This window comes from Taudactylus pleione, unplaced genomic scaffold (genome assembly GCF_031769625.1).
Source record: "Taudactylus pleione unplaced genomic scaffold, aTauple2 ptg000040l, whole genome shotgun sequence".
Lineage (NCBI taxonomy): Eukaryota > Metazoa > Chordata > Amphibia > Anura > Myobatrachidae > Taudactylus > Taudactylus pleione.
The window spans coordinates 7,909,672-7,934,748 of record NW_028284442.1 but is presented as its reverse complement, the minus strand read 5'-3'; the positions used below and the strand labels follow the sequence as shown (position 1 = coordinate 7,934,748).

At 41.2% G+C, this 25,077-nt stretch overlaps 1 protein-coding gene across 7 annotated transcripts in view; it reads left to right on the top strand.

Annotated features, from left to right (window-relative positions):
- PPFIA2 (PPFI scaffold protein A2) overlaps nt 1–25,077 on the top strand; it is a 452,695-nt gene that overhangs the window by 316,568 nt on the left and 111,050 nt on the right. For 5 of the 7 annotated variants that reach the window (XM_088454381.1, XM_088454384.1, XM_088454382.1 and 2 more), the window contains 4 exons: nt 9,721–9,942; nt 12,748–12,780; nt 14,025–14,171; nt 21,917–22,051. In XM_088454381.1, coding sequence (XP_088310507.1) covers nt 9,721–9,942; nt 12,748–12,780; nt 14,025–14,171; nt 21,917–22,051 — 537 coding nt within the window. The remainder of the gene's footprint in view (nt 1–9,720; nt 9,943–12,747; nt 12,781–14,024; nt 14,172–21,916; nt 22,052–25,077) is intronic. The other 2 variants (XM_088454383.1, XM_088454386.1) reach the window with 1 other exon arrangement.

The following is a 25,077-nucleotide window of genomic DNA, read 5'->3' as shown; positions in this document are numbered from 1 at the left end:
CCAGAGCGAGTGAAGGTCTCATTCGCTACAGGGCTCGCGCACGCCTCGCTCGCGCCTGTGCACTGGGCCACCATCGACACGCTTGCGAGCGGATCTGAATCAGGCCCTCTGACTTCCGATGAATTATAAAGAAAGTGCTTAGGCACTGCATGAAGATTGCCAAGTGCATTAGTGGTACTTAGGTCATATAGAGAATCATTCCTTACATATCATCTCTGTCTCCAAAATATATTGGTCTTGTTGAAGTACAACAACAGTTACAGTCTAGGTATTTCTTGAGAAACAATGCTGGAGCTGTATCTTAGGTTGTCATTGTGTAGTCTCTCTTTATGTGATAGTACTATGCTATATAGTATCTTCTGTTCCATGTTGTGAAGTTTACTATGTATTGGGCACAGTAAAGTTTATCCCACAATTGTTACCAGCATGTTTGATGCTTGAACAACAGATTTACACTTTAAACTAATTTTAAATTCTTGTTGCATGTTATAAAGGTTTGCAAAACTTATTTCAGTATTTTTTGTCAAATCAATAGGCAGGATAAAACCCATTTAGATACAGGCACTAATTTTGAACAGCAATAAATATATGCATATATTTAACTAAATTAATGTCAAACTAGCTATATTTCTGAACATGTCTTAAATTTGCAATTGAGCAATGAATATTTCAGCTGTGATTGAAGGTGGCCTGCTTAGTGGTTTGTTTAGTCATTACTGAGCTGATTTCCTTTTTAATGAAGTTGTGTGGTGTCACATGGGATTCTGGGTTTCATAGAAAAGTCTTTCATTGCTGGAGTTATGCATGTATTAGATCTTCATTAAATGTATAATTATGTGCATCAGGTTTTAATAGATTGCTGTATTGTACAGAAGTACCAATTCCCAGTGGTGCAAGTAGAGAAAATGTCTTTGTGGTACTGTGTGTTTGGGGAAAAAAATGGGTGTGGCCACTCAATACAGGGGTATGTCCGCATGACACACCACACCTTGTTACTCTGGGAACATTCCTCTCCATTCCATTCTAAATACACCTTTCATATATGGTGGTTTCTCTACAGCGGCGAACCTCTAAGGAGACTGATCCTCCCTGGGCAGACAGTGGCTAAAGTTGGTACTCACTATTTGTGTAGGAGATAACATAGTCCAGTAGATGCCTTTTTGTTTAGGAATATAACCAATGTCATCATCATGCAACAGAAGTTCAACCAAACTCGTATCCTCTGTGCACCTTCTGACACCTGTATCCATTCCAGTCTTTCCAGTCTCCTACCCTCTTTCTTTCTAGCTTCTTGCTACGGCTGTCTCTCCAGCCTCCTACCCCATCACCATCCTATCTTTCTAGCCTCCTGCCCTTTGTGTCTCTCCAGACTCCTTTCTTTCCTGCCTCCTGCCCTGTCACACAAGCCTCCTGTCACTCCAGTCTCTTGTCCCGTGTCTTTCATGCTCAACCCCTCTCCAGTATCTCTCAGCCTCCCCGTCTGTGTCCCTCAGCCTCCTCCTCACTCTGTGCCCCTCATCCTCCTCCTCACTCTGTGCCCCTCAGCCTCCTCCTCACTCTGTGCCCCTCAGCCTCCTCCTCACTCTGTACCCCTCTGCCTCACCCTCACTCTGTGCCCCTCAGACTCACCCTCCCTCTGACTCTCAGCCTCACCCTCACTCTGTGTCCCTCAGCCACCTCTTCTGTGTCTCCCCGCCTCCCCTTCTGTGTCTCCCAGCCTCCCCTTCGTTGTCTCCCAGCCTCCCCTTCGGTGTCTCTCAGCCTTCCCTTCGGTGTCTCTCAGCCTTCCCTTCGGTGTCTCTCAGCCTTCCCTATGGTGTCTTTCAGCATCCCCTTCTGTATCTCTCAGCCTCCCTCTCTGTGTCTTTAAGCCTTCTCCTATGTATCTCTCAACCACCCCCTGTGTGTCTCTCAGCTTCCCCCTGTGTGTCTCTCAGCTTCCCCCTGTGTGTCTCTCAGCTTCCCCCTCTATCTCTCTCAGCTTCCACCTCTGTCTCTCTCAGCTTCCACCTCTGTCTCTCTCAGCTTCCCCCTCTGTATCTCTGAGCCACCCCAACTGTGTCTTTGAGCATCATTGCCATCCCCCTGTCTCTCAGATGCACCCCATCATCCTCTGTCTCCCTAGCTCATGTATTACTCTCCAGCCCCCCCAACTTCGACCCATTTCCTCAACTCAGCCCAGCCCACACTTACCTCCTGCTACGTGACGTGGATGCTGCTTCATCATCATGGATGGCTTGGCTCCTCTTCAGTGTCCAGCAGTGCATCGTTTTGATGTCACTCTGCTATATCTGCACAAAAAAACATTATTGTGCGGCACACCAGCGGCTGTCCTGGCTCTAAATCTCTCTGCTTGTACAGTTTGTCCCGTTTTCATGTCGGACATGAAAACGGGTCAGCCTGTCCAGGTGATGGTAAGGTGATAGGTGGTACAGCGTACCAACTACTAATTTCTGTAACACCCGTACCGCCATGGAGCAGGTTGAGAACTCTTTTAATTATTAGTGTTTCTCTTATCATATTGTTTGACTGTTTTCTAAGCTTTTAGTTGGCCACACACAAATTATTTTGCTACAATTTTATTTGAAGTTAAACTAAACAGATTTGAATTTTTAGTACACATGTCAAATGGGTGCTGGAAATCAATCTGATTTATTTGATTGGATCATTTGCTGGCCTGCCACTCATTTTGGGACTGTACTTGTGGCAATATGTGGCCTATTCATTGATATTTGTCTGTGCGATATGGCCAAAAGTATGTGGACACCTGAATTTCTCACCCATAAGAACTTTGCATATCTAACGCCAAAACCATGGATGATATTATTGTGTTGTTTCCTCCTTTACTTCAATAACAGTCTACAGTCCTCTGTGGAGGCTTTACACTAGTTTTTGGAACATAACTGCAGCGATTTGCATCTATTTAGTCTCATCTATTTAACCTCAAGAGCATTAGAGCAGGATGTATCAATTTTCATATGAAAATTGCAATACATTCTGCCCTTTTTAGCCTACATTCTGGTATCTGTGATCACTGCTATGCAGGTACACATACCAGCTCTTCCAATAAGAGCTGTACCTTGCAAAGCAAAGACTCCCAGGTTAATGACCCGGAAGTCCAATTGCACGGCCTCACATGGGCCCGTATGCTTCTATAGGCAATGCCATCTTCTGAATAGACTCATCTCTTCAGAAACCGCATTATGGCCCTGAAGAAGCCCCAGGGGTCTGGATGTATTATTCCACCTTTTCCTCAAGCTCTAGAGGTGTCTAAGATTTGGTCCGTAAACATATTAATTTTCGTCTGCAACTGTCCATATTGAACCCTCGGGCTTCTATGTTTTTCTCAGAGCATTTATTCTTTACTTGTTCACATTCTGGTGCTATATATCCTTCCTCCGTATAATACTGATGATGTTTTAAAATGGGTGACTTTGTTTGTCGATCTTTCCCCCCTCCACTCCAGTTATATGCCTAAATGATTTTAACAATGAATGGATAACTCAATGCGTTGTGGGAAAGAGTTCTTTCCTTCTCCTCCCTTACTCCTTTCTCTAAACTCCCAGGTTTGCATTACTATTTGCGCTTCTTTCTCGGATGGTGCCCATTGTTGGAAACTTAACCTCTTTTGGTTTGATCTCATGGGTGCTAACTCCGAGTTAGAGGCTGCTTTTGTTTCATATTTTGAGGATAAGGCTTCTGGTATTGATGTTTCTATTCTGTGGTACTCATTTAAAGACTGTCTTCGGGGCAATTTGATTAAAAATATTTATGACATTAAATTGTACAATAGAAAAAGGAATTTTGCTTTTGAGAGTATTTGACATTGCGGTTTGACTCTAATTGGGAGGCCATGTTCCATGCTCAAAGGATGTAGTCGGATCACCTGTTTGATGAATCCAAACATCAGTTGTTATTCTCCCATCACCTACAATATTCTCAGGTGGATGTTGGGGCCAGTTACAGTATTTGACCTTTTTGACACAAGAGGATGGTGCTGCCAGGGCACTCTTGGATATTCTAGTCTGCTCTGGTTTCTTGCATTCTTGGCAGGGGACATAGCAGATGTTTTTTTTACAGTACTGTTCTTCCCCTTATACCACTAAGATGTCTTATTTTACTACCCAACTCTGTGCTTATTTAGGTTCTGTAAGGCTGCCCCATTGAGCAGAGGAGGTTCTAGAATATTTAGAAACTCTTATGGAGGAGGAGCTTGATGTTGCCATGTCCTCCTTTCCTCATTCTAAAGCTCCTAATGTTGATGAGGTATATCAAAAGTTTAAATGTTTCTTTGTTCCCCACTTCCTCAAAACTTATAGTGTTCTCCTTGTTGTTGATGTTCTTTCCTCCTCTATGTCAGAAGCACTCATAGTCGTGCTCCCCAAATATGGTAAAGACCCACTTCGTACCGATTTTTATAGGCCAATTTCCTTGCATACTGGTATAAAAATTCTGGCCGAAATGTTAGCTATTCAACTTAATTCAGTAATTGTTACTATAATACACCCTGACCAAACTGGTTTTATTCCAAGTAAGTCTATTTTACCATGTACAGATGTCTCAAGTGGCAGAGCCAGGGGCGGTAGTGTTTTACATAGCCAAGACCTTTGATACTGTTGAGTGGGGGTACCACTGGGAAGACTTGTATAAAATCTGTTTGGACCCCCGCTTTATTGCTTGGGTCTATCTACTCTACTCTTCTCCAGTGAACTGGGTGTCTGTGAATGGTTAGGTTAACTCTTCTTTCACTTTGGGTCATTGGCACCTGATAAGACTGCCTCCTCTCTCCTGCACCATTTGCATTGGCCATTGAACCTTTGGCATATCTGATTCTTTCAGATCCTGGTATTAGGGGCCTACTGACTGGCAATATTGTTAACACAATAGCCCTATATGTGGACGACAGGCTTCTGTTCCTGGATGATGTGTATGGTTTGGTGGAGCGATTCATGCCAGTCTTTGAGGAATTTGGTGTGTTCTTGAGACTACTTATCAACTGGTCTAAATCTAATATTTTCCCCATTAATGTTTTTTTTTTTTTACCAGAATCATTTACCCTCCCTGTTCCTTGCAATGGACTCTCTCCTTTAGGTACTTGGATGTCCTGAAGATATTGTATCCCATATTGTTATGCCTATTACTGCTTATTTGAAACAAAAGATAAATATTTGGAAAAAACTCCCACTTGCCGTCATGGACCGAATTAACTTATCTAAATAGGTTTTTCAGCCCAAATAGTTGTATATTTTTCAGCACTCTCCTATTTTATTGATTCTATACTTTTCCCCTTTACATGTGGGGACAAGAGACTAAGAATTACACTGCATACTTTGTTTAAATCTAAATTCTCTGGGGCTAATTTGAGACTTTATTACATGGCTTCTCAACCAGTGCATTTGGTTCCTTGGTTGGAAGATTGCTCTGATTCAACCTTGGCGGGGTTGTTTGTTGTTATTTCCTTTACAGGTCCTTCTCTCTAAGTGTTTGGCAGGGGGTCAGATTGCTTTGTTGCGTCAGGCCTCTGATTTGGATTTGCTCATAATTTATTTTGGGGGGAGGGTCTTTATCCTGATGTTCCCCTTTGGTTCAATTGTGATTTTCCTGAGCTGGACATGCTCGGTTGAGAGAACTTTTGGCTTTCCTGTTATATTTTTAAAATTGGCCGCCTGTTTTGAATTATTTTGAGTAATTACAGACATAGATTGGTCTTTCTCTCTCAGCCTTCTTTAGATATATCCAGTTTCCCATGTTGTGCATGCCCAGTTCAGGAATGTCTCTCTCCTGGTCTTCCCTTTCTCACTTAGGACTACACTTCTTAGGTTGCTTCTTAGAATGGTGATCTGTATTGTGATCTCAATTCCTGTTATTTAATAGGTGCAATGGTTTCCCTTGGCTGTAAATAGGTGACAGACTTAGGTCCTCACCAAGATGGTCATTGAGCTCAGATCTTGGGATCTCTCTGATAAACCTCTCCATTTGTCCGATTTCAGTAAATTCATTCATTTCATTTTTGGGTTGAAGAATTTTTTAACACCACTATTAATAGATATGTCATGGGCTCGTCCACCCTTGCCTGGGTTGTCATTGCTAGATCCTGGTCTGCTACAGATTATCTGGATTTTTATAAATAGCGGACATTTGTTATAGGTACCATTGATCATAAATCTTAGGAATGGTTTACAGAAATTACATAAAACTATGGGATATATGGTCCAAGTCCACAATGGGTATCTGGAGGTCTGCTCATAGGAACTTTAACTAACTCCTGATGTTGAACATTGTTCATTATGTTTTCTTTTTTTAGTTAATGGTATTTCTTTCTTTCTTTATGCTATGTTGTAAAACCAATAAGAATTACGTGATTTAAAAAACCTCAGAAAGTGTTAAAACCAATAAGAATTACGTGATTTAAAAAACCTCAGAAAGTGTCAGATTTGAGAGATTTTGCCACATTTTTGTGATTAGTACATCCCACCCTCAGTGAGGTCAGGCACTGGTGTTGGACTATGAGTCCTGGCTTGCAATCAGTATTAGATTTTTTCCAAAAGGTGTTTGATAGGATGGAGGCCACAGCAGTCCAGTTCTTCCATACCATGCTTGACAAACCTTTGTTTGATGGACCTTGCTTTGTGTACTGGAACATTGTAATGGTTTGTTATGGAGCCTTCAAATACCTAATTACGCCCTCATGCATCCAAAATTGTTCTGTGCCTCCCTGCGGTAGCCATCAGGACAAATGTGCAGAGCGACTTGGATGCATGGGCAGTACATTCAACATCAAGTAACTGCATGCATATCCGCATTGAGTGCAGTTGGCGTGCACCTCTAAATCAGGCTCCAAGTCATTAAGAAGTTCTGGAATGATCGTTCATCAAGCAGCCACTGCCGCATGTTGTCAGTAATACCTAGTATTGTATCATCAGTAGTCTAACCTGGCACCTATAGCATAGGAATCGGTTAAGGTGGTATCAGAGGTCCTTCATTTCTGCTTTAAGTCATGAGGAATCTCTGTGTTTGATTCAGAACTAGATTTTTTTCTATGACGTGTTTTTATTAACACAGTACTTTGAATCAATTTTATATATATATACTAACTGATGTACCCGGCTTCATCCAGGTAGACCTTAGATCAGAGGTTCCCAAACATGGTCCTCAAGGCTTCCCAACAGTTCAGGTTTTAGAGATATCCATGGTATAGCACAGGTAGTTAAATCAAATTGACTGAGCTACAAATTAAGCCACCTGTGCACAACCATGGATCTCTCTAAATTCTGAAGTGTTGGGTGCCTTGAAGACCGCATTTGGGAACCTCTGCCTTAGATACTTAAGCTGGCCATCCACTATACAATTTTCTGTCAGATATCTGTCCAATCTGGCTGGTTGGAATGAAAACCTGGTAATGTATGGGAGCAAATGACAATTGACCATTTACTCACAAACAATGGAAAATAGCCAAAAATGGTTGTTCGGACAAATTGAACCAATTTGAACAATTTTATTTGTCCTTTTTTCAGTTTTTAAAACCATATGATCGACTGTCATTTGCTCCCATTCATTACCAGGTTTTCATTCCAACCAGCCAGATTGGACAGATATGTGACAAAAACTTGTATAGTGGATGGCCAGCTTTACTGTTTCCATTTCCATCTCACCAATCCAATAACACATTAATGCGTCAACTGTATAGTAATGCATCCCCTCCCCCACTACTATAGTAAGACATTACCCTCCCTCACCTATGTACTAACACATGCCATGCCCTCACCTTTGTAGTTACACTTATCTCTCCTTCGCCTGTGTTGTAACACATTCGACATTCCCTCCCTTAGCTGTGTAGACATACAATCCCTCCCTCACACCTGTAGCAACTTCTTCCCCTCTCTTACTTCTGGTGTAACACATTTCCCTCCCATACCTGTGTAGTAACACATTCCCCTCTCACTGCTGTTGTTACACATTCCCCTCCCTCACCTCAGTAGTAACACTTTCCCTTCGCTCACTATTCAAATAGGGGAGCCACACCAACTGCCAATGATGTTTGACAGCACTTGGGGTGACCGTTGGTGTTTTAATATGAACTGTGCTGCATCCATGATGAGGCAGTCAGAAAGGACATGGTACAGGGGGAGTAAACATTCTAGCTCTTTCCACTCCTTAGAAGGCAAATTTCCCAAAATCCCTGCTAGTGGAAACCTACGTCATGGATGGAATATACTCCCCGATTTTCATATTTCTAAGTCCAGGGGTTTGAGTTGGGAGTTGATCAGTAAGTGAGTCAGTCAGGACATTTGAATATATAAAAAAAAATATATATATATACAGGTTGAGTCTCTCATATCCAAAATGCTTGGGACCAGGGATATTTTGGATATCGGAATATTCCGTTATTTGGAATATTTGCATTCCAGAATGAGATATCATGGGAATATGACCCATATCTAAACACAGAATGCATTTATGTATTATATACACCTTATACACACAGCCTGAAGGTAATTTTATACAATATTTTCAATAATTTTGTGGCTTAAATAAAGTTTGTGTACATACATGAAATTCATTGATGTTTCATATACACCTTATACACACAGCCTGAAGGTAGTTTTATACAATATTTTTAATAATTGTGTACCTTAAGTAAAGTTTGTGTACATTGAACCATCATAAAGCAAAAGTTTCACTATCTCAGTCATGCTAAAAATATTCCGTATTTCGGAATATTCCGTATTTCAGAATATTTGGATATGGGAGACTCAACCTGTATATAGATATAGGGAGAGAGAGATATAACATCGATTAGTATGTTATGTACAGATGCTTATTAAAAAAAATGTATGTGGTTAAGGGGTCTATTTACTAAGCAGTGTTAGGAGACAAAGTGAAATGAGATAAAGTATCAGCCAATCAGCTCCTAACTGCCATGTCACAGGCTGTGTTTGAAAAATTACAGTTGGGAGCTGATTGGCTGGCACCTTATCTCCTTTTATTTTGTCTAATAACACTGCTTAGTAAATAGACCCCTAAGTTATTTTAGGTATAAAAGCACAATTGCTTGCCCTAATTCATGATGAAGGAATTCTGTTCTTAAGAATTATTATATTCTTAATATTAAATTAGTGATCATTCAAATGTCTTGTTTATAGTCCTCATCTTTTTGGATGGTGAAAATTCTTTACATATGTATTTTGTTTGCTTAGATTTTGTAAAATAAAATTGCAATACAGATGTGTCCACATACATCTATCCTCAAATCGTGCCAAATATCCTCATTTAGCATGCCACAGACTCTGCTAAATTAGCAACGTCAAAACACTAATCAAAAATACCTAGTACACTATACGTGAACTAAGATGCAAAACTGAGGAAAAAGTACACCATCTACAGTAGGGTAAAATGACAAAACCAGGTTCAGTACGAGTGACCCGCTCCATGCATTGTCACGCTTAATCTGCAACTTTATACTGATAACTTTGCTACAAAAATACTAATCCTAAGTACCTAGTAAACTTTAAGCAAAGAAAGACACAATATTGGGGAAAAAGTAGCAAAACAGGAAGAAGTACACAGTACGGGAATCACTACGCGTGAGGTTCTCCAGCCATCTAGTTCCACAAGGCGCAAAAAGGATAGGGGTGTGAAGACTCAACTGTATTATACAAGAATATTCAAGGAAATAATGGTGAATGAGCAGTAACATTTTCCTATCATCTCTCCGTACAGAGGTTATCCAATGGCTCTATAGATTCCAATGATGAAGCCAGCCAGATGGTTGAACTCCAAGAACTACTTGAAAAGCAGAACTACGAAATGACTCAAATGAAAGAACGATTATCATCATTATCAACTCGGGTTGGAGAAGTTGAGCAAGAAGCAGAAACGGCAAGAAAGGAACTAACAAAGACGGAAGAAATGAATGTAAAATATCAGAGAGACATTAGAGAGGTAGCGTCATTTACTATTGATTTGCTTAGTATCAAAGGATACATGTACTGTACAGCGAACATTGGTGGATAATCATTTAATATTTACATTATTTTCACACAAATGATTGTAACGAAAGCAGAAATTCCTTGGCCAAACCGGCTGTTATGGAAGTTTCTTGAATATACATTAGTGCATTAAACAAAAGTAACAGTGATTTCGCATCATTTTCAAACATAGGGGCCTATGTACTAAGCCTTGGAGAGAGATAAAGTTGATGGAGATAAAGTACCAACCAATCAGCCTCTGAAATTTTTCAAACACAGCGTGTAAAGTGACAGGAGCTGATTGGTTGGTACTTTTTCTCCATCCACTTTATCTCTCTCCAAGGCTTAGTACATAGACCCCATGGTATTGTAAGCATGTACTAATATCAGAATTTCGGGTAACATGATTGAATGGATTTTACCAGTAGTGAAAGCTCCAAACCATTTGTCTGCACTTTTGTATCTTGTACTGTTGCTGTTCTTCTGCCTTTACAGTTACTGCAATCGTGTTCTCAAAATTGGGGACGCAGGGTTGTGCAGGAGATGGCGTTGGTAGGGCTAGAATGTACAGAAATACATATGGATGAGTGTGTTAGGTGGTGCACTGCTGCACCTACAGTAACATACTCATGCTTTTCTTTGTGTCTGTATAGTATGTTAATATATTCTGATGAGTTTGAAGTAACACCCATGGTATATATGATCTAATAGGATATTACCCTGTAGATAGAATAAACAGGGAGGAAATACTGAGAAACCAAGAAATAAAGAATTATACGTATATATCTACATAACTGCCTTGGTTCAATGCAGAATGACTCCTATCGCAGGGCTAGATTGTAGTCAATCGGAGATACTTAGCCCCATAGCAACATTTTAGAAACCCCATTCCCAAACCACTAGATCCTGCTCCTCAAAAAAAAATAAAACCATTAACCTCCTTTGCTTGGTCTAGACCAGGAGTATTCAACATGCAGCCCTCCAGCTGCTGTGGAACTACACATCTCAGCATGCCCTGCCAAAGTTTTGCTATTAGGGCATGCTAAAATTGTGGCAGGGCATGCTGGGCTGTGTAGTTCCATAGAAACTATAGGGCCACAGTTTGGTTGGCTATCCTATATGTACAAAATGCAGGTATTCTTTTCTTCCATAGTTTAATTATATCTACTCTCAAAAGCCTAACCCACTCTCCAAACCAGTGACTCCTATACCACCACTGTATGAGCTTTATATGACTGAACCTTTTAAATTACCAAAGGGGAGATTGGAACAAACAATAATATGCAGGGTTCACACTATTTTAAGTCAAACAAAATCTTGTATAATCTTTTGGTATACTTAGGATCAATTTAGCTATACAGATCTATATATTATACCTAAAACCTAGAAAATGCAGGAAGCAGAGTGAATTTGTCCAGAAGTATGAGTCCATGCTTTTAATTTAAATCTTAAATGCTTTTGTTTGTACCCTCAATAAAGCTAAATATATGAGAGTGATTCTTTTTGTATTATTATAAGTTAATTAGTATTAATTAGAAAAATGTACAGTGTCCTTGTGGTGGTTCAAGCTTTTCTGGCACACAAGTCACAAATGGCCTTTTCACCCTAGACTAGCACTTTTATTATTTATACATTATTGATGTAAGGCAAGTAGTACCCTACATATTATTCCAGAAGTATCCCGTATAATATACTGGTATAGTGACCGTAGCGTTTATACCTTTAATAAGTGGTCTAATTTACAATACAGAAACGATTGCCTGGTAACATATACATTGGACGGTCACTAGAGTATAATTCTCTGTGTTCAAAACAGCCTGTTCCCTGGTGGCTCAGTGTGCAAGAGCTCATTCCTTGACAGGAGTGCGCAGATGGTAGAAGCACTATCAAGTTTTCAGCTGATCCAAATGCCTTTTCCTATTCTCTCCTTCTCTGAGCTCTGGAACTTAATCAGAGTAAAGTAATGGACAGAAAACTGGACTCTGTCAGCCAAACATAGAAGCTGAAAGTGCGTAGTTTCCCTGTTCTGCTTTAAACACCACTGCTAATATTCAATGTACGGATGTGTCCTCATACAACTAGCCATGTGGCACAATGCCCTTGGCATGAGTGAACCGCTTTGAGAAGTGTAGCGTAATGTCTCTTATGCCTGAGAATGTGTGTTAATCGCAATTGCATGAGACCAGACAGTTTCACAAGACTACACTGATTGATTTGATATGTGACACTTGTATATCTGTGTGCACCGGAATCTGTATATGAAGCACAATGGAATTTGGCATGAAAACAGCCGCAGCCACTATATTGTAGCACTTTGTATACAGATTCAGACTCAGTTGCACACAGATATACAAGTGTTGCATATCAAATTAATTAGTGCACTTTTGTGAGGCTTTTTTTTTAGCATTGTGACTAAGATGTATTTTCAGAGGAAAAAGATATAAAAATGAAGTTTGGCGCAAGTTAATTTGCACTGGACCTCATGTGCCGAGAAGGACTTTTTGGTGCAACTGGAGCAATAGTGTATCAGGACACATCTGTAGGAGAGGAAGTTGTAGAGCAGAAGCTGATAGGAACTCTGAGGCTCAACAGGCACAAGTCTGACTCACCAAGGCTGTAGGTTAGAATGTTAACAGCAAAGCAGAGTATTTTAGCACAGCAAATTCCTGCATGCCATGTTCTTCTACATTTGCTAAAATGTTCTGTACTAAAATGTGGCAGGTACTTTTCACCTAATATTGTACTTTGTAGTCATTATTTTTACATGTGCTTTGTGCAGCAAATTGAATGTTCGTGCCATTCCAGAAGAAACGTAAGCATGTTAATGGCTCTCGCACACATGCGTTCATTTACATTTTCAATGCATGTTCTTAAAGCCAAGTGAATGCACCTCAACAGTAAAGAGAATAGAAGTATACCCATATAGGCTAATTTCTGAGTAGTGATTGCTGTCTTCTGCTTCAAGTCCGTGTCCACATTGCCTTTAACGTTCAGTACAATATAAGTGAGACTGATGGGAGTGCTAAGTAAGTGTATAGTACACTATGAATGAAGATTTGAGATTTATCTAAGTTCAACAGCTCTGTTAAAAGCAATGACAAAGTATTAGGTTTTGTGTATGCTTTTAATAGACTGTTATTCAGTGCCCAGGTGTATGAGCCCTAAATATTGCAAATACTGTGTATGCCACACTGAAATTTGCAGACAACAAAAACTAAAATATATACAAAAACCATGTAAATTATATATCGGACTTATCAGACTCCATATCAGATCAGGGTAATGGTGTTGGTGAAGGGAGCTGGACTGACATGAGGGAGGTGGTGTGTGGAGAACTATGTTGGACAGTAAAGCTGGTTGTATTGCTCAATATATTTAAGTCCCTGCAGAGACCATTCCTTCCCCATGAAATTACACCACAATATTTATTTCATAGAGTCAATTTCAATATATCCATCATCTCACCAGGTCACCCCTGGGAGTCACTCACCACCCTGGGAAGGGGTATCCCCACCCCCCACGCCCCCTTCTCAATGACCTTATTAGGTTAGAGGTGGGATGTCATACACACCCAAACTCCACACACCCTGCTTAACATGGATATCCAGGAGCAGCAGCCAAAAGCTTCACATGTAAGAAGCGCTGGTGACTTCCCCTTAATGTAAGCAGTCAGTGCTAACACTGTGATGACATGTGACTAATGCAGTGTTATAGCTGGCCATTACCCATCGGTGCCCTAAGTCCACCTAAGCATAATCACTGCTCTGCACCTCCCTGCGAGATCTTACAGTACAGGTAAACTCTAATAATTTGAAACACACCCTGTAAAATTCTCAAGGGACAGATTATATCTGTATATGAGAGGACTCTGTACACTACATTTTTTAAGGCATTTGCATTTATTTAAGTGCTTAAATTTCATTTTTGTGCCTGAAAAATGTTTTCAGAAGAATTAAAAAACCTTATAATGCACACATAATCATTATACTAATACAATCTCATGTTTCTCAGATGCCTATATGAATCAATATTACAATGTATTTCTGTGGATTTCAGGCCATGGCTCAGAAAGAGGATATGGAAGAACGAATCACAACACTTGAAAAGAGATATCTTAGTGCACAGCGAGAATCTACGTCCATTCATGATATGAATGATAAGCTGGAAAACGAACTGGCAAACAAAGAAGCTATTTTACGTCAGGTTCAGTCATTTTATTACTTGTGTATCTGATCACATTATACCTGATTATATATAAAGAAATGTCTTACATTTCAAGTTACTGTATGAGTGACATACTGTATTTTATAGTGACCTTATAAATGTATCATCCTATATGTAAATATGTACAGTTGGTGTAAGGATAGAACTAAACACATATATCTGCTGAAAAATTAGCAGAACATATTTTCCACAAAAATGTAATTAAAGGAGAATGTTCCCTTCTGTGAAATAAATACTGAACCTAAAAGAAGTGAATGATAAAAAGGAGCTTGCACTTAAGTAAAAAAAAATAATCAATGATAGTATTATACTTTAGAAGCGTATCTTCAACATTTAAAAACTGTATCCAAACAGGTCTGGTCAAGAACATACAAAATGTAGTGGTTGGCAGAGATGCAAACATACTGTAGATAGTGCCTACAGCTTAAGCGTTTGTTTCTTCCGGAAACACATGCCCAGTAAATGTTTCTGTATTCATTTTTTATTACCTAATTATTTAGTTATAGCCTAGGCCAGTTCATCCACTAGGAAACTTGGCTCTTACCTAGGGCCCTTTGGGCACTGAGGGGCTTGGATTACCCTAACCCGTTTTTATGTAGTTTATTTGACAAACATAGATGGAAAAATGGGCACCATCCCAGTAACTTGCCTAGGACCCCTAAGCTCTTTATCCGGCTGTATAGTTAGAACTGTTCTGGTTAAACAGATGCACAGTTAGTAATGTTACAGTTAGCCAGTTTTTGTTATTATTTCTTAATTGCGGTGTATTAGCTTTGTTGAGCCGACGAACAACAACCCAAGTCCCAGGTGTGCAGAAACATCAATAGCATCCGGAGTTACTGATCTAGCTACAAGCTTGTTAGTGTTTTGTTTTCTCTGTAACTTTGTGCACTTCTGATGCTGTAACATACATTGACATGAAAAAAAGTGCCCACAGTATATCTGATGATTAGCAATTTTATTTATAAGGTCTATTTGACACTGTATGATTTGCATCTTTCTTGTGCATGGGTTTGGTCATGTTTGTAGCATTACTATATGCTTATTAATTATTAAATCAAAATATTTGAGAAACATGAAGCAGTGACCAAAAGCAGTAACGGGGTGCTAAAAATTATGATCAAAAGTAGGTGAAATGTACACAATCAAACCTGTTGCAGTTTTGAACACATGAAAAGAGCATTTAAAAATAAAACATATTGTATATGAGTCAGGGCGCCATTCTCTCCATTGTGTTTTCAAACTTTGGCACACAAAGTAAGGGAAAAGAAAAAAGTACTCTGTATGGGAGCACGCTTAAAGAAAAGAGACACTAATAAATGAAAAAATATATATATTTTACATATATTAAATTAACTTTTATTAATATAAATATGGAGCATAATAGGTAATAAAAACTAACATGTATTAGTAATTATATTGGAATTTCTTCAAAAATTCTTGCTGTGCTACAATATGTCAAGAAGTGACATATTGATTATAAATTGCTTCACAAACAGTAATTTTATGATAGTGATAGTGTGAAGCAGAACATACGCCGGCTAAATTATGCTTCTGCATTTATTTTAGTATCTAATTGGTTACAGTTATACAGTGAAATCAGGGCAGTAACTGTGCGACCAGTGCCATAGCACAAGGCATCGCAGGGCAGGGGGCGCTGTTTGGCCCTGTCAATTTTCCTGTTTATTATCATTCTCACTTGAAGCTTCCTCTTATTTCATCCCCAGCATCTCCTGGCCTTCCCTATCTCTACCCTGGCCCTTCCCCATGAGGCCATGGCTCTTTTTCAGGTGCACTTTCTTATGTCCCTATTTAAAAAAATGGGGAGGGGGGGTGCCAATGCTCTCTCTGGCACAGAGCACCAAGAAGTCTAGTTATGGGTCTGAGTGAATTACAGGTGTGACCCTGCTGTTACTCAAAAAGCATGTTCCCACATATCCTAGATTATATGGAACACATAGAAATGGACACTGTGAATAGATATATACCTTATACTCTTGGATGAAATGGAATCATTGGAAAATACAATCAATAATGCAGGAAGAATTCTACTAAATTATCACACGCACCCTCTGTGCATATATAGATAAATAACGGCATAACTTGCTAAATGATGTCACAGCTGAAAATTTGATGTGATATAATGATTATGGTCACATCACATAGAAAGATTGTCAATAGATCAAAACATGTACAGTATATGCATTACTAATATCATAAAACAAGTAAACGTGGCCTAAATCATATATTTTCACTGTTATACCCCTAAATGCCAACATTAATAATGCAGAAAAGTATAAAACAGGCAGTTGTATAAACAGATATTGTTACTGCTCGTCTAATAAATAAATTAAAAAGTGCCTGAGTATGCAATGGCATCACAAGGGGGGTGTGGGCCGCACCCGTGTGTGTCATCCGCCGAGGGGTGACACCAAGGTGCAGACTCCCCCTCAGTGACAGGAGGCGGGTGCTGCACTGTAGCATTACATGCGGTACTCGGCTCCTGACACAGTGAGGGAGCCAGCACTGCACACAGAGTGGTCCACAGCGGCAGTTCACATCTCTGGGAGTGACTAAACTGGGGGGTTCAGGGCACGAGACCACGCCCCTGCATGTGAAGCCCTGCCACCTTTTTTACCGCCCTTCTATACTCTCCGGACTCTAGGCCTGATTCAGAGCCGGACGCTATTTGCGGACGGTCGTTCCAAAAAAGGGGCCGGCTATTTAAATTGAGTGCTCGCTCTTTGCGGTTTGTTGACGCCTCTATGTCTGAGCGAGCGACCGAAAAATGCGCTCGCTATTTTGTAAGGACGCCCCTTTGCCGTACGCATCACACGTCATCTCCGGTATTTATTAGATTAATCAGGTACATCGATAGGCATCTGAACTGCTCGTGGTAGCTTTTTCTTACCGCTATCACTGCGAGCAGTTCAGGCTAAAAGACAACCAAGTGACGTGGGTGATGACGTTGCTTTGTTAATTATGCACTCCCATTAAACGCCCTTTTGACCATTAGGCACGCCTGCGTTCGGATCTCCACTCCCCGTTTTCAAGCACCTTCCCCTGTTACCACCCACAAACGGTACATTCTGTCACTCAAATGAGCAGCCCCTCGCTGTTTTGCGAGCGCACGATTTCGGACCGCAATGACTGGTTTGCGCATGCGCATTACGACCCATACGTATGCACAGTTGTGCGAACATCGCTCAGAGCGAACGAGCGGCCACTTACGAGCTGCTCTGAATCAGGCCCTCAGTCCGCACCAGGTGTCCCGTAGATGAGTGACTCCACTGTGTGTATGTACACATGAAAAAAGCCAACCCCTTTCTGTAAATGCACAATTAGAAAATCTGCTAGGCAGCAGTTCAAGATATACAGGGCGAGGGTAGGAGTGCGTCTCCAGTGCCGTTTCTACTGTTCACTGTTGTGTTGTATTTCCCCACACACAGTACTTTTTTAATTTCTCTGAGTTTGTATATTGACTCTGGGTAGCACCACTGACTGGCCATAGGGTTACATCTATGAATAATATTCATTATGGCAGCACTGGTGGCCTAAATAATTTGGATTGGATACCAATATTTTTAGTCAGTTAGATGAGAGAACAACACACACTACTTTATCATCTTATTCCTGAGCGGTTTTCCCTTTCCCCTTTTGTCATGTTCCAAATTTTAAAGCGCAGCAGAAACTATGGGCCTGATTCTGAGGTACAGGCAGGTGTGGCTGCATCTTTTGCCGATTGTGAGATTACTGAGACGCCTGCAGCACTATTTCATCTCTTGCGTATTTAGGTGCACTATCGGTTGCAACATCGAAGCTTGCACCTGCCCTACGGCAAGTGTAATTTCTCCATCTGAACACAACAGTGACACGCCCATGCCTGGCTATCCACCACCAAGTTACCTCCTAATGGCCCCTACACAGTACATGATATCTTTAACGGTTTGGCTGATTCCAAAACATGGGAACAACAAATCGTTAATAACGTGTAGTGGCTAGCACAAGCGCACTCTCTGCTGATCGCAGTCCGGACAGGCAGTCCCAGGGGGGGAAACACCTCCACCTGGGATGGCCTGTCCTGTGTGTGACTGGCAGGTAGCGCTTCCAATGGGAAGTTACTGGCTTACTAAGGTGGCGGATTTTACTGGGGAAAATCTGCCACTGATCCTCATACACTGTGGCTTCAGTCACACCAAGCAGCCCCTCCCGAAGTGCCAGGTCCCAGGCAACTCATCCACACCAAGTGTCTTAATCACTCAGAAGTGGCATCTTATTTGCACAAATAAAACAACTAGAAGCAACAAAACTACTTAGCTAGACTGCACTGATCAATTTGATGTGCGACATTTATACCTCTGTGCGAATGTGTCTGAATCTGTATACGAAGTGCTCCAATGCCGAGACTTTTACTAATACCAAGTTCTGTTGTGCTCTGTCATTGTTTGTATTTAAAATTACGTTGCAATCCAGCATCTCTAGTACACTTTGTGTGGTGTTTCCCTGAGCTGCAAATATCATGCAAAATATAAAGACAAAGAGTTATATGCACATATTTGTAGAAGGGAAATGTTAAGTAATGCAAATCTATTATAAATCCATGTGCCAGATTTCCGCACAAAGCAGCCATATACAAATATACACAGGAAGACACAGGAGGCTATGAAAAGAGTTCAAGTGCCAATAATACATCAAGCTTAAGTGCAATGGCTATGATGCAGCTGTAATGAGATCTGTAAGCCTGTCAGGTAGGAATAAGTACGACCCCTCAACATTTGCCATTGAGAAGCCATGTCCTTCTCTGTGCATGTGCGGGTGTATCTGCACGTTACAGCCGCTGATAATGTAATGTAGCATTTCACATGAAGATACACCCGCAGATGCACAGAGAACATAGGCATGCTGCATATCATTTTAATCAGCAGAAGCTGCTTGTGCTAGCTACTCGCATCACTGTGTGAATAAAAGACGCATTTGAAGGTAAAAAAATTGCATGAAAGATGCTTGGCGCTACCGAGGCACACGGAGCTCCCGTATTGTGTGGCGCGACTTGTAGCGCATGGAGGATAGATGCATGTATATATATGCGTTTGTGTCTGTACTGTATATATTCACATATATATATATATATATATATATATATATATATATATATATATACACCGATTAGCCATAATGTTATAAACTGCCTAATATTGCATAGGTCCCCCTCGTGCCCCCAAAACAGCTCTCCCATCAAAGTTTGAACTCCAAAAAGATATCTGGAGGTGTCCAGTGATATCTTGCACCAAGACATTAGCAACAGATCCTTTAAATCCTGTAAATTGCATTGTGGGGCCTCCATCGCTCGGACTGGTTCCTCCAGCACATCCCACAGATCCTGGATTGGATTGAGATTGTCACGGCACTAGAAGGTTGGTAATTTGGGTCGGGACCCCCTGGGACAGCTATACTTAAGTGTGAGTGAAGCTGGATGGCCTAATAATGCCACTCTTCATGCAAGCCACTGGTAGTAATAGACTGACCCTACATAGGAAGTCAGAAGGACAGGTACTGAGACAAGAAGCCGGTTAGCAAGATTTGCCAATAGCTGGAGGATCGGCAAGGGCAGATTTACAGGCATATACTGGAGCAGTATGATGAGATATCTGGAGCACACTGCACATTACTGTAACTTGGTGCTGGAGCACAACTGGAGTAGGCTTGCCCATTTGTCATGCTTTCAGCACATCAATTCAAGAACTGAGTTAATTTGCTGCCTAATATATACCATCCCTTGACAGGTGCCATGCTAACGAGTTAATCAATGTGATCCACTTCTTGTTACTGGTTTTAATGTTATGGGTTATTGGTGTATATATTGTGATATATCTGGATAATTAGCTCTGTAGAGAGGTCAGTGGTGCATAATAAAGATACACATGCGCTTTGCAGGTTAAAATTTAAATACTGTAAATGGTGCTTTACGGTCAGCATTTCAGAAACAAATTAATAAACAACCTAGCCCCTGATGCAGGGCACTACCTCACTGCTTGAACCCTGATTATAATAGGCAGCTAGTCTGTAACACAGTCTCTTGTAGTCCCAGTCCTGTTTCTTACAGGTATAAACACGGCCTTCACACAAAGTCTCTCTTGTGGTCCTCCCCGCCTGGCTTGTAGGTCTAGACACTGGCCTCTTGGCCTGACTTCCGCAAAGTCACACAAACAGTCCTAGAGATTTGCGGTCCTCCCAGTCTGACTGCAGGTCTGGAGACCGGCCAAGCCTCCAGGCACTCTGGGCTCTGTAGCTGCCACCGTCTATCTTGGACTGTCCTATGGGACTGGTCTGCCTCAGTCCTCCCTGGACTGAATCCACTGGGCAACCTCTAGGTGTGGTCAAACTCAGTTTTTCTACCCTGTGTGGACAGATCCCTCCAGCCCCACACAGAATCCATGGCTAACTATCGCCAACTAGCATCATATTGCCACAATATATACAGAATAATTAATAGAAATAGCACTCACCAGTATTCAAATTCAAAATACGTAGCTTTTAGTAACACTTCAGTTTAGATGCTTAAAAGTGTGTATAGACGCTTCAGTCCTGATGGACCATTATCAAGATTACAGCAGTTTGATAACAGCCAGAGCGGCGTTCCATGCCATCTCTGAGAAAGTTGGCAACAACAAAATGCGTTGGTTGGTTCCTGCAAACTATCATTAATATATCATCGTCCTGAAGTCCTATGCCAGCCTGGATTTCCTTTTTGCTGGTTGTGGATGGTTCCATCCTTCTTGATTAGGGTGATCTTATGTGATACGCACATTTATATTTTATTCATGTATAAGTTTTTAATTCCATTACTCTTGTATTAAATCTGAGATACTACACTACGGTATTTTCTGGTGTTTTTGGTGCTGGGTCTGATTTCAGGTATACCACTTTTATACAAGGTCCATAAATCATCTGGCTCATCTTCTAAAGGACAGTGAAGGATAACATTTAAAGTGTCAGACAACAGATAAGCTTTATTTATTAATTTCAAAGTTTGCACATTAGTTATGTTTGCACAAGCCTATATATATATATAATATATATGTGTGTGTATGTACATATATATACACACACACAACTGGTCATTAAGAAAATAGATACACAAATAAATTAAATATACAGTATGTCTTTAATAAATTCCCCTTTGAGATTTTGATTCTATTATAATCTTTTTTTCTTTATTTTGGATTTGGTTTGTGGAATCAAATATTAATTGTCCTTGCTTTTTGGAATCCGTTAGTGAATATTTTGGTTAATTAGGTGGTTGATTAGATGAAACACTGTAAAATACAGTATTTAACTGATGAATGGCTTGTAAATAGTTTACTACTGACTACTCCTTGATAAAACTTGAAATTTGATATAGTAAATTAATCAATATACTGTGAACACTAGGAGGTTATATTGATTCAATAGAATGTATGATACAGTGTTGCACAGTTTTTATTATATTATGTTTATATAAGAAAATCTAATTTGTTGCCAAGCATACAGTTTTTATGTAATTCTCTAGTTTTGTTACCATATTTGTGACTACCATTCTCCTTGATGACTATACAAAGTACTGTACCTTTGCTGGACAGCAGTATTTAATGCTTAATTTGTAAGTTTTCACAAAAAATAAAAAAGAAATAAATGTGATTCTTTGTTTTATAACAAAGGTTTTCTGTTTCTTTTGTGAAGTGTAGATGGAAGAGAAAAATAGACAGTTGCAGGAACGTTTGGAAATGGCCGAACAGAAACTGCAGCAAACAATGAGAAAAGCGGAGACTTTGCCGGAAGTGGAAGCAGAACTAGCACAGAGAATAGCAGCTCTTACGAAGGTACTGAACCAACAGGAAGATTGTTTGCATTTGCAGGATGGGATAGGGACTGTGTCATATATTGATTATGAATACTAGTCAGTTAACTTCTTGGTCAAATCAAGTATATCACCAATCCGTCTGTTCTGGCAGCATGGAAGATGCTAATTAACAGATCCTTAGGTGCTGATGGGTGCAAAATATATTACTTAGGCCCTTCCTCCCTACCCAGGCGGTTGACACTGTGAGCTGCAATGCACAGGTAGCACCCTAACTGTGTAGGCTGGCAGGGTGACTTCTCTCCCCTTTGTGCCAGAACCGATTACAACGTCAGACATCTCATTCCCCTGCAACAGCAGAGAAGAAAGGGATGGGCTCCCCTTCGGCCGTACAGCCCCCCATGTTTGTTACTCATATGGCCCACACGCTGTGACAGCACACTATAATGAGTCACTCAGACTCTCATTACTCATATTAGTACTAAGGGGCCCATTTATCAAAGTGTATTTGAGGTATAATCCCCGAAAACACCAGTTTTCGGGGGTTTACCTCCCCCCGTATGTATTAAGGAGGGACCGGAGCAGGTATCTCCGATAACTACTGTGATCCCTCTATTGCTGAAGGCAGCCATCTTCCCCATAGGTTTCTATGGGGGATGCGATGCTGCCAACTCTGCCAATATCCGGAATGCGTTGCATTCCAGAATTTGGCCCCTGCAGCTAATGCCATCTGAAGATGGCGTTAGTCGCTGTAGCCTATGGGCTACACCGCGAATAATTTGCTGGCGGAAGGACCCACTGGAACCCTCCCCGGCTATGGTGGCTGTGCATGCGCAGCACCCCCTGCAATGGCCGGCAGCTCTTAGAAACATTGCATGGACGGGATCCTTTTGGAGCCCATGTCCCGGATGATACATCCGGCCAGTATGATCTAATTTTGCAATGCGATCATGAGCGTTACTGGCATACCCTGATCGCGTTGCAAAAGTGATCGTTGATAATAGGGGCCTAAGAGTAGTGTCACTACCAGAGCCGTAACTAGAAATTTTGCAACTGTTACAAATAAATCTTATGGGTACAGAAGGCAATCCATACTATTTATTTGTATTTTTCAAATGACACAAGTTACCCTTAAAGGCTCTGATATCGAAGCACCAATTTTTCACGTTTTAATCTCTCTGTTTCTACTCCCTTAATGGCTTTATATGCTCAAAAGCAGCAGCATTGTGTTTAGCCCCCATCCCTTACCTCCTTCTCCCTCCTTATCTGTTCTCCTACATACATGCTCCTTCACTTCTGCTTTCTACCTTTCATTTCTTCTGCTTCTGTTCTTCTGTACTGCTCTTCTCTCTGCAGGGCTGTCCTGGCACTCCACTTCATGGCTCTCACTGTCCGTCTGTGCCAGCCTCATCCCATGATGTTACATGAGTTGGCTGACAGTAGAAAGTGTAGAGCTGACCAGACACTCCAGGCAGCACTGAAGCAGCTCTGCCACAGGGTGTCATTCCAGGCACCCTGCTAGCCAGGTGAAGAGGCCATTGGGCAGCATTGCTGCTGTCCCCGTAGCCCTGCACCCTAGACGACTGCACCACTCGCACACCCCTGCCTACAGTCCTGCAAAATGATGTCCCATTCCTCACTGCAGTCTAGTGTAAGCAACAGCCTGAGATTCAGCTACCCTAGAGGATGTTCGAACAGAGTCGGGGACTGAAGCACATACTGTGCACATCTATCACGGCTAGCGCTCTGGCACTAAATGGCATTGATAGATGGGCTGACAGCACTATTATGGGCTAGGTACATGTGAGACAGAGCTCGTGGACCATATAATATTTTTAGCCTTTTTTTGCTAGATTTATTTCTTGGTTTTCTCTCTTTTTTTTGGACAGCGGATATATAGTTCATATGCATGTCTATATAGACGACCCGCCAGCCGGGCCCATTAGGCAGCCGCAGGAGCTGCCAACAGTGACATCATAGCTGGACGGGCAAATGTAAATACCCGTCCACTTGTGATGTATGCCTGGATATATAGAGCGGTCGATTGGTAAGTGGATATAGCCAACCAAATTGGCCGCTTAAACAGGTGTGTACCCAGCATACGATAGAGGGACAGATGTACTAAGCCTTGGAGAGATAAAGTGTATGGATCGGCTCCTAACTGTCACTTTTCAAACACAGCCTGTAACATGACAGGAGCTATATATATATATATATATATATATATATATATATATATAAATAGATATATATATCTTTTTGGTGTGTGTGTATGGATAGTTAACTAGATAAATTCTTCCATCTCTAGCTTATAGGATATTACTAATGATAGTAGTTGAAAGCACATTGTACTGTAGGTGGTACATGATAGATGAAGTTTGGGATGGGTTATAAGCAGGGCCAGATTAAGGCTTGTGGGGTCCCCAGGGCAACTAAATTGTAGGGGCCCCCTTCAAGCCACACTGAGTCCCCCCTTAGCCACCCTGAGGCTACCCCCAGATCACACACAGCCTATTGCTCCGCCTCGGACTTACCTGGGTGATGGCGTGCGGGCTTGACCTCCCGGCAGAGCTGCTCCTTAGTCCTCTCATCAGCGTCACGGACATAATGTGTCACGTGACGCCGATGAGAGGACCCGGGAGCTGCTCTGCACTGTATGCAGCAGCACTGACTGCTGCTGCATTCAGTAACACCGGATCGCAGCAGTGAGCCTCAGTCCGGGAACAGGTGCCACTGGACACCTGTTCTCGGCCGGGTCACACCGACCCTGTGTGGATGCCCCTCCGTGTGTGAGGGCCCAGGGACAACCGCCCCTGCCTCTCCCCCTTAATCCAGCCCTAGTTATAAGAAGTATAATCTTGGGAAGATATTGCTGATGCCAAGAGAGATGAAAGGCTGGATAGTTTTAAGGATTTGCAGTCCTAGCAATTTTTTTTATTAAAAATGACCAAAAATTAAAGAGACAGAAGGGTTTAGTTACAGTATTGATATATCTTAAAGTAACTTTCTTAAAGACAACTTGTTAGCTAAGATTATTTTTACTTTATC